A 10211-nucleotide genomic window follows, 5' to 3' on the forward strand; every position below is an offset into this window, starting at 1 on the left:
CTGCTCTTAAACTTTGCTTTCATGGGGCAACGCTCCAAAGCCAAGTGCAATGAGACTTGGGAGGCCATGAAGTGGAGGGACCATCCCACAGCTCTGGCATACGACTGCTCCTTTCTAGCCTAGGCCCAGCCAACAGGGCACAGGCCATTTCCGGGAGTGAACCTGGGGACTGGCTAACTCGGGAGATGCTCTCACAACCCATCTGCTATGAAATGCAGGTTTGATGGTGCTAGGGTGGAGGCCCCTGCTGCACTCCATGGGCTGGCAGCAGGTAGGCTACCCAGGGCCAAGCGTAATGCTGAGAACATCTGTGCTGGAAAGGCCTATGTGTTCAGCTGCCTGATAACCAGCCTCCTCTGAGTGCTGTAACCCTTTGCACACACAGTAGCTAAGCTCACACCCAGGTCTTCCCTGTTGGAGGACTAGAAAGACTCTAGACCCAATTATCTCCACTGCAGACGTGCCCACTCTCTAAAGTTACTGGCATGGCACCCAGCAGCTGAGCCCTGCTGGAGTCAGCTCCCAAGACACTGGCCCCGTGCTTTGGTTTGGTGGTGCCCCACCTCGCAGCAGCGTGCCTACGGAGCAGGAGAGCACTGTACTGCCTGGGACCTTCAACCACCCTGAAGCACGATTCGCCCAGTCACGTTACAGGTAAATGCAACCTGCTTGTTATCAACCAGGCATTGCTCAACTGGCACTTTGGTCTCTGTTCCTTTGCCAAGCAGCAGGTTCTTGCATAACACACTTTCGATCCGCGTGTAAACAGGCCTGAGCCACATGTCTAATCACCATCCCCTCCCTGCTGCACTTACACGTGTGGGTGGGGGATGGGCTGAGAGCCAGAGGATGTCACTTAAATCCTACTGCCCTCAAGAAGTGCGTGGGAGTTTGCAAAAGCTTTCAAAATATCTCATATCTCATAGTGCAAGAGCCGGCAGGTAGCACCAGTGAAAGTCAAACACACGTTGACGCCAGGGGGGACAAGGGGAGAAGGGAATGAGGCACCACACTTAAAACCAAGCAAGAGAGGTTACCACCCAAGTGGGGAACAAACCTACCTTTTTGTCATTGGAAAATACATACAGGGCGAGCGGTTTCTCCCGCTGATTTATGAACTGAATGGCCTCATCCACATTCTTCACAGTCACGATGGGAAGGACAGGCCCAAAAATCTCCTCCTGCATGATCTTGGATTCCGGGTTCACGCTGGTGAGTATTGTTGGAGCTGCAATGTACAGGACAGCAAATCAGGGGGACCATGGCACGGAGAAGCCAGTGCTCTGCTGCAGACCATCTCACCCCCCGCAGGGTGTGTGTCATGTGGGGCATGTCAAGTAACCGAGCTAAGATCACCTGGCAAAGCCAGGTCCAGGTCTGCTCTCTGACTCCTGCTCTGGTCCCTTTTAGGAAAGGCGGAAGATCTGCACTGGTGTGTGTCTACCATCCACGCAGCCAAGGCAGAAGTTTCCTGCCCCAAGGTCCCTTTCAAACTGGTACCGCTAGGTTCAACCATGCGGAAGCCTGAAGAGTCCAAAGGATGGGCCAGAATAGATGGGGGACTTACGCTGTTATTTAGCAGCTCCCCGATACTTTACCCTTGAGGAAAATAAAGATTTAAAAGGCCTCCACAAAGTCCTCTCCTCTGAGAGTTACAATGACATAAGCAGTGCCGTACTAGGTCAGACCAATGGCCCATCCAGCCCAGGGTCCGGTCCCTGACAGCGGCAAGCAGTAGAGGGAGATCATGTGAACAGGGCATGTGTAGCATAACCCATCGTCATACCCCCTCTGACATCAACAACCCTGGATTTGGGGGTCTCAGAGGATACACCCCCGTTCTATTTAACAGCTCACAATGGGTGCATCCTCCATGGACCTGTCTAGTCTCTTCTGAATTTGGTCGTGGTCTCCGCCTCTAAACCCTCCTGCGAAAACAAGTTCTGGAGGCGAGCTGTGTGCAGTGTAGAAAAGTGCTCCTTGTTGTTCTGAACCTCTCTCCTGCAAATCTCAGCAGGTGCCCCCTAGTTCTTGTATCGCGAGGCTTGGTGAACAACACTTCTCTGTTCACTCTGTCCACCCCCTACGTCACCTTACAGCCCTCGATCACATCCTCCTTCTTTCCTCACTGAAGAGTCCCAGTCTTTTCAGGAACTTCTGGCACCGAGAGGCCGTTTGGCTGCAGGAGGTTTTTCCTGCAGATGAACCGTCTGCCTACCCATAAGCACCCACTGGATTCCCTGCAAAGCCCAAGAGCTGGAAGAGCAAGCCAGCAAATGCCAAAGCAGGGAGGACAGCTGTGGCACACAGCTAGCAGCTTTCCACCGGCCCCTCCTTCTAGACAGAATACCTATAAAGCAGGTGGCCTCGTCAGCTTCCCCTCCATGTGCTATCTTCTGCCCTTCCAGCAGACTCATCACCCTTTTAAAGTGGCGCTTGTTGATGATCCTTTCATAATCTGGGGAATTTTTCACGTCTTCCCCGTAGAATTCCTGTGGGGCGAGAGAGGATCAAAGCTGGAAAGATTTCGTCACTTGGGCAATCACCGCAGGCAGCCGACGAGCTGCCACAAAGGCGGAGAATCCCCCCACTGCTCAGGCTGGACCATTTCTTGCTCCAAAACACCCGTGGTGTCTCCCACAAGTCCACTCCTGTGCTCTGCGGGAGCTACTGTCTATGGAAACTGCTGCAGCAACAGAGAGCTGAAACCCAACCGTCTTGGGTAAACAGGGCTGGCACCAGCATGAACGAGTGGCACCACTCTTGTGGAGCAGATAATGCTCAGCACTGCCAAGGGCTCGGGAGTGGTGGAATAGGTTACAAACCCTCTTAGGAAAACTTCTCAAGCCTGAAATACAAGTTTGTAATCACGGAGGCCCCAGGGACAGCTGCTGGAACAGAGGACAGTGCGCAGGTTTCCAATGCACAAGCAACTTGAATGCTCACCTTCAGGGTCTTCTTGATGTTCTCCACCACTCTGCTCTGGATGGCCTGGTCGCAGAGGACGTAATCCGGGGCAATGCAGGTTTGCCCACAGTTCATGTACTTCCCCCACGTTATGCGCCTGAGGAGAAGGATTTCTCCATTTACTGGGGTATTTACCCACAGCAACAGCCAACTTGGTTGGGAGTGGGAGAGGTGCTTGCTAGCAGCCCCCCAGCACCCCCGAACAAACCTCCTCTCACACTGCCTCGGCAGGGAGCAAAGGGCTGGCGTTTCCTGTAAGAACCCGAGCCCCAGAAACGCTCTGTGCCTACAGGTTTGCAAGCCATACGAAGGCCACGCTGGTCTCCCCAGGACCCGTGAGGAGATGGGGATCTCCCAGCTCAGAGTGACAGGGTTCCAAAGTCTGCAGATGTCAGGGAGCAACGGGTCACTTCTGCCCAGCTCTCTGCTACATCAGCCCCTGGGCAGATGAACTCTGCAGCCTTCTGCTTTGAAGGGAAAACACCTGGGCCAAAGCCACCAGCTGAGCAGCAGCCATCTCAAAGAAGATACAGTGACTGGCAGCCAGGGCCGAGACCGAATGGGACAGCCAGCCACAGCTACAGCCTTGCAAAGCTGCTGTCTTTCAGGCCTGTTAGTAAGTGTTTAAGCTCCGGTTTCAGTATTGTCAGCAGCACCGGTATCAGCCACGTAACTGGGAGCTGGCAGAGGATCTTGCCCTGTTTGGGCTAGGAAGGATCCATCTACCAATTCAGGAAAACTCAAAGCTGGGCTCTGACCAGGACTGACACCTTCAGCGGACGTAACTCCTGACACATGACCCAAGCCACTCGTTCCCTGGGACATTACAGAACTCGGCAATTTTTGCTGTTAGCACAACTTGGGGCCCCCGTGCTAGAGCCTGGGCTTTTGGTCAGGCCAGCAGGGAGCACCAAATACAATTTGCTTCCTTTCTGCCAGAGCCAAACAAGCCAGCCTGGACTCCTGAGAAAGTCGATTATGGGAATAAGAGCTTAACGGCTGAGTCGAGGAGTGCCCCTGCCTTGTGAATATTTGGCTTGGTGCTGTTCAGGGTTTGAGGAATGGGCTGCCTGGCTTTGTGTGGGCAAGCTGGCTGTGCTCAGGCTGCCGCCAGGGAGCTGTGGACTTTGGCCTGTGTTTGGCAGTACAGCTGGGAAAGCTGCATGGGCTGATAAGGTGACAAGACTCCAGTGCTGCGGCCTTGAACCTGCACGCAGCCCTGCTTATGGAGCAGTTTGCATTTTTAATAACCTTAGTGCCAAGTAAGAGAAGTCTCAGCTTATATCCCCAGCTGAGCAGGGCTCCTGGCATGCACCTCAGGAAGCTTCAGACCAAACCTCTAACAGCTGTTTAAGAAGGAAACAGTCAGCCAAACCCGCTGAAAGGAAAGGCAAGTCTTCACCTCAGGTAAAGCTGCACGTCAGGCTGACATGGGTTTGGGGTCTATGTCTCCAGGAATCTTACTGCTCTGCCAAAAGGCAGAGAGAGCAAACAGTATGCAAGAGGTACAGTGAGGACCACGAGCTTCCGATACGCCTTCACCCCGCACACCTTCCCCACAGATTTCTTCCCTCTCCAGGACCCGAACCCTTGGAGGACAACCCGTATGAGTCTCACCTGCAGGCAACATCAATGTCACAGTCCTTGTCTATGTAGCAAGGACTCTTCCCCCCCAGTTCAAGCGTAACAGGGGTGAGGTGCTTGGCGGCAGCTTCCATGACGATTTTGCCCACTACGGGATTCCCGGTGTAGAAGATGTAATCGAACCTCTGCTTCAGCAGCTCGGTTGTCTCGGGAATGCCGCCATTGACCACCTGGTACAGCTCCTTGCAAAGCAGAAAGGAACAGCTGCGAGTGTCAATGGGCTCATTTTGGTTTGCCACTGCTGCATGGCACACGTGTGCAGGAACGTCCTGCGGGAACCCTTTCCCTTGGCAGCTCAGCGCAGGGAGGTGGCTATGCAGCTGGCAGCCTGCTTTCCTGGACTCTCAGGAAAATGCACTGGCCCCAGAAAAGGAAGCATCTGCAGCTGGCAGAATCTGAGCCACACCGAATGGGTTTTTTTGTTTTTTGCAAGCAGGCAGTTTGCCTGTTAGCAGTTAATCCTTCCAGCTCGGACACTGATGAGGCTATTGCATTCAAACCTCCTGGCAAGGAGGAGAGGGGCCTATACAGCCAGAGCCTGCAGTTGGGCCTGAATTGGCATATGCAGCGTCTTGAACACAGAAATCACCGGCATCAGGCACAGACACGTGCCATCTGCAGGATTTAAGCTGCTGCCTCCATCACGCTCCTGCACCTATGATCTCTGTAAGCTGAAATGCTGCGCTTGGAGCGAAAGGGTTTGCTCCTTCCTGTCCCAGCTAGATGAACCCGTACGCTGCCAGCAGGCCGGGTGAGGGAAGGTCAGCCCATCTTCGCCCTTCGAGAGGAATCACTCAGTTGCTAGCTGGCACCAGCAAGAGCCCTCCTGACGTTATAGGCGTAAACCCCTTGTGCTGCAGGGTCTAGCCTGGTGACACCCTACATGGGGATGTCATGCCCCGACTCTGCCCATGGGAGGTTTCTAGCACCTTCTGCTGACAAACCCAACTGCAGGTAAGAGGGCGGAGCTGACTGGAGCCCGGATCTAGGGCTGTTCCTACGCTCCCACCAAAGGAGAAGCCTGTAACTGCATGGAAGGGAAGTAAGTGTCCGGGGGTGGCACATGGGCAAACCACAGCCGTCTGTCGACTGGGTCAGACAAAACCAGACTGAACACACAGCCAGGGACAGCTCCCCGCCTTCACCACTCACCTGCCAGCCCTGCAAGGCACCTGTGTCAGAGGAGCGTGGAAACCCGTACAACGTGCCCTCCCCCGCCGATTAAGTACCAGGTGGGGATGAGCCTGGAGCAGCGCTGTCCTCCACCACTGCAAGTGGTGTCAGGACTGCCAAGAGCATCGACAGCTGCCTTGAACTGAAACCTCAGCAGAGCATGTCCCCTAATGAATAAGGCTTGGCAGAACACACAGGCCGCACTGCTTTATTCTTCCAGTGAGAGCTTGGAAAACCACCAGAAGTGTGCCTGGGCAGCCAGTGCTCTCCATGCCGGTAACTAGGGCCGCAAGCAAAAAGTGCTTGATGTTGACTCCAACGCTCTGATCCCCGAAGCTACTGATTTTAGAAATTAAAGCTACCCTGATGCTGCAGGGCAGCGGCAACAGAACTGTTTGCTCAGAGCACACGAAGCCGAGCACACAAGCAGCTGTCGGGCACTAATTGCCGTACTCCTCTGCAATACTGCGTGCATGCTTTGGGAAAGCAAGCCGATGCTTCTGGCTGACTGTGGGAAGTCAGCACCTGCCCTGCCGAGCTCCCGTTGCTTCCATCAGAGGCGTAGGTCCTAACTGGACGGCTACGCAGCAGGCCGGCAGGGAACGGTGTGGGAAGGGGACTCCTGTCCGATTCGACAGTGCAACGAGGCCGAGGAACGCTCGCCCTCATGCATGACTGCCTTGAACGCAACCAGCCTCTTTTCACTGCCCTAATCCCTCCACACAGCTCACCTCTGATTATCACACAGAACAATCTTATTCCCGGTACCGCCCCCATTGCGCCTGTTTGCTTTAGCTCCCAGTTGCCTCACAGCAAATCTGTAGGGCAAAGGCTGCCTCTTTTTTTGCTTGCCTTGCAGCATCTGGCACGGCAACTGCAGGGACCCAGAAGGATCAACTCACCGGGTCAAGATACTGCGGGATCAGCTTGGCCAAGAGGTTTCCTGTGTGCTCGCTTAACTCCGATGGCTTGATCACCACGGCATTTCCTAGGACACAAAATCAGGGTAAGGATCTTACCTGCTTGAGCATCCTCAGAGGAGAGGGGACGGCCGCGGGAAGAAGCCCACAGAGCACAGGGGCAGGGCTGCCTCGTACCTGCCGCAATAGCCCCTATCAGCGGCTGCATCACCAACACGAAGGGGTAGTTCCAGGCCCCGATAACCAGCACCACGCCCAGCGGCTCATGGTGGATGTAGGCCTCATCCGTCAGCGTCAGCATGGTCTTCGCCACAGGCTGGGGCGCAGCCCACGACGGCAGTTTGTCGGTGATCAGGGCAAGCTCCCCCAGGAGCCCCAGGATCTCGTGATTGTAGGCGTTGTACTCGTTCTGAAACGAGGCAGCTCGAGGTGAGCGCCGAGGCAAAGGCGCAGCTCGCCGCCCGGGAGAAACGGCACGAGACCAAACGCCGCAGGAGGGGAAACTGCCCGAGGACAACGCGCAGCAGGACCCTGGCTGCTAGTCAGCCGCCCCCAAAGAAAAGACAGCCGAGCAGAAGCTGAAGGATGGGGAGAACCGAGCCACCGGCACACGCGATGCTCAGCTCCCTGTGCCACGACGCCTCGCTAGCAGGATGTTAAAGCGCCTCGTGAGCAAAGCCCCGGTCGAGACAAATATCTGGAGGCCAAAGCCTCCCGTCTTAAAAAACCCCGAGGCCTCTCGGTGCCGTTTGCCAGGGAACGACACAACCCCGCCGCCCGGAGAGGGCGCGTCGCACGCGGTTCGCAAAGAGCAAGGACCTTTTTGATGTCTGCATTGATGGCCGACAGGATTTCCCTCTCCCGCTCCTTGATCATGCGCTCCAGGGCCTTCAGCTGCTGGATCCTGAACTCCACCGCCCGCGACCGGCCGGAGCCGAAAGCAGCTCTCGCTCGCTCCATGGTCTGCTTCACCTCGGCCATGGCGCCGGACGCTGCAGGGAGAAAAGCAACCTCAAAACACCGCTCTGCCCAGCGCGGGTCGGAGACCCGTACACGCTTCCCCCGCGTTTCAGGAGCCTTTAAAAGCTCGACCGGCGACCGCCCGCTCCCACCCTTCAGGAGGGACAGCCGAGCGCAGGCTCCGGCGCGCGTTTCGGTCACGTCGGCGGCTTTCAAGAGCGGAAAGAAACCGCGCGGAGACGGGTCCGGAGCAAACGGTGCTCGAGCCCAGACAGCGACCAGCGCGGGACAACCGGGGGCCAAAGACCCAGCGGAGCAAAGCGGAGGTTCTCACGCGAGGGCCTCGCACGGCAGGCGAGGAGAGGGAGGGTCGGCTCCCTGGCGGCGGACAGGCGGAGACGCGGAGCGGGTTTTGAAGGCAGGGAGGTGTCGCCAGCTCCTGGCAGCGAGCGCGGGGGCGGGAAGGGGAGGGGGGCGGACTGGGGCTGCCCCTGTGCGGGGGTGGAGCCGCGGCGCTAGGCTGCCAGCATTTCTAGAGCTGTACTTCTATACTGATCTACGTTTATTTGCCAAACAACGCTCCCCCAAAAAGCAAACCAAAAAAAAAAAAAAGTTTGCAGAAGGCCTAGCCGCCCTGAAGCAGGGGGATAGCGGGGAGGGGGTTAATCCGAATCGGCTCCGGCCGCGAGCCCCGTGTGAACGTCAGCGCTGCGCGTTACCGTATTTCCGCCGCACGCCGCGGCACTTCCGCCTTCCGGGCCACGTGACGCACGCTTCTTCCCGCCCCACCCCCTCGGGCGAGTCCAAGTGGAGCGCGGACCCCCCCCGGCCGCGCAGTGGGAGGCGCCGGCAGCAGCGTCCTGCAGGGCCCGGGTCGGGCGCAGGCGCGCTGCGCTCCTCGGCCCGGCCTGGACCCTGCAGCGCATACGAACCGAGGCCCCAGGCCGGAGCATGCGGCTGTGGTCCCCCAACCCCGCGTGTCTTGGCCTCCCCCCGACCCACAGGGAACCAGACACCGTGCTGTGGCCCAGGCTCACTGCGGTGCAGAGGGGCCTGGACCAGCTCCCCCTCCTCCAGGCCAGGGCGACCCGGTTGCGAGCGCTGCAACTGGGCTCGGGAAAGGGGAGCGTTTCGCACGTCCCGGCACACCCCATGGGCTGCGATGGACCCCCCGCGCCCCGACCGACACGCACCAAGGAGCCGACGGGGCTGTCGGGATGGGTCCGGGGCTGCGGAGCAGGTTTTCCAGGGGGAGTTCGGTGGTGGAAAGGTTGGCGAGACCTGACCTGCCTTTCTGCCTGGAGCCTGGGGGGCCAGGTCACCTGCCCTGCTGCAGCCGGTGCTTCTGCGGGAGGGAAAGCACGAGAGCGTTAAGTCACCTGCCTTCCCTAAGGAGCAGGCCTGCACCCAACAGCCCACGGCCCAGTGCCAAGAGCCCCCCATGCTCCAGCACCCGGGCACGGCAGAGAGAAGGAACAGCGATGATACTGGCAGGGGGGGGGGGGGGGGGGCCCCCTGCCCCTCCCAAGAGCCGTCTCCCCTGCCCCGGCTGGCAGGAGACCTGGGGCACTCGCCATCAGCGCGCAACTCACCCGCGTCCCTTGGAGAACATTTGATTTTTACCCGGTCTCTAAGAAACGCAAAGGAAGATGGAGGCTGCTAGTCCCTAGGGCTGCAATTATTGCAGCAGGTGATGGGTTTTATCACATTAAAATGAGTGAGATACTCCCCACCCCTGGTGTCTCCTCTCCTTGGACCAATTAGCCAGGCAGCAGCATCTCTCCCCCCTGTCAAAGTCCCTGCTGGGGGCCAAGCTCAGAAAGCAAACCTTTCTGGGCTGCTCCCTGCCTCCCCCGCGCACGCTCAGCCATGAGCTCCTGCATGGTCAGTACCAACTGTTACAGGGATAAAAGCAGAGGAGAGAAAGGAGCTCCTTCCTGCAGCACAGGGAGGAGGGGAGCTGCAACCAGGGCTGCAACAAGGGCTGTGAGCCACTGTCCAGCTTTCTAGGGACTAGGGAAGGGGTCTGGCAGGGGGTTAAACTGACACCAGAGAGGAGATCCAGAAGCAGAGAGAAGGGGACCTGCCTGACCGCCCAGGGCAGTGGAGCAGGCAGATTCCCCAGAGGCAGCACTTTCCTCCTGTCCTGGGCTCACGGACCAGTCCCAGGATAGAAGCAGGGGGCTGTAAGCCAAGCAAGAGGCAGGAGGGGGGCTGGGGTACAGACAGTCTCGCTGTGTTCCCAAGCCCACTCCCAAGATCGCACCCCCATGCAGCTCCCCTCTGGAAGGATTCACTTCCTTATTACAAAGCCCTCAAAAAGGCACTGGGCAGGCCTAGGGCAGCTCCACACACACTGAACTGGAAGGAGTCCAGCAAAATACCTGTTGGTATCTTAAGGGATGCTTCTCACTTGGCTCAGGAAGCAGGTTAGCCTCGAAAACAAGGGGCATTTATCCTCCGAGGCTAGGCACAGAAGTCCCCCATAAACCGATATAAAAGTGACCAGAAACCAGTTCAAATCTGTAACACAACAGGAGTTCAGTG

General features: G+C 57.5%; 1 protein-coding gene across 4 annotated transcripts in view; it reads right to left on the reverse strand.

The window, feature by feature from the left end:
• The window catches only part of ALDH3A2 (aldehyde dehydrogenase 3 family member A2), a 13306-nt gene extending 3904 nt beyond the window's left edge, over positions 1-9402 (reverse strand). The window contains exons 1-8 of one of the 4 annotated variants that reach the window (XM_025214837.1): positions 8858-9402; positions 7524-7696; positions 6882-7113; positions 6687-6772; positions 4585-4793; positions 2947-3064; positions 2351-2492; positions 1062-1228 (exon numbers count right to left, since the gene is read on the reverse strand). In XM_025214837.1, the coding sequence (XP_025070622.1) occupies positions 1062-1228; positions 2351-2492; positions 2947-3064; positions 4585-4793; positions 6687-6772; positions 6882-7113; positions 7524-7696; positions 8858-9107 (1377 nt within the window). In that variant the 5' untranslated portion in view covers positions 9108-9402. The other 3 variants (XM_025214838.1, XM_006033096.2, XM_025214839.1) reach the window with 3 other exon arrangements.
• Between the last annotated feature and the right edge of the window lie 809 nt (positions 9403-10211).

Source organism: Alligator sinensis, unplaced genomic scaffold (assembly GCF_000455745.1).
Source record: "Alligator sinensis unplaced genomic scaffold, ASM45574v1 scaffold1801_1, whole genome shotgun sequence".
In the NCBI taxonomy this organism is placed as follows: domain Eukaryota; kingdom Metazoa; phylum Chordata; order Crocodylia; family Alligatoridae; genus Alligator; species Alligator sinensis.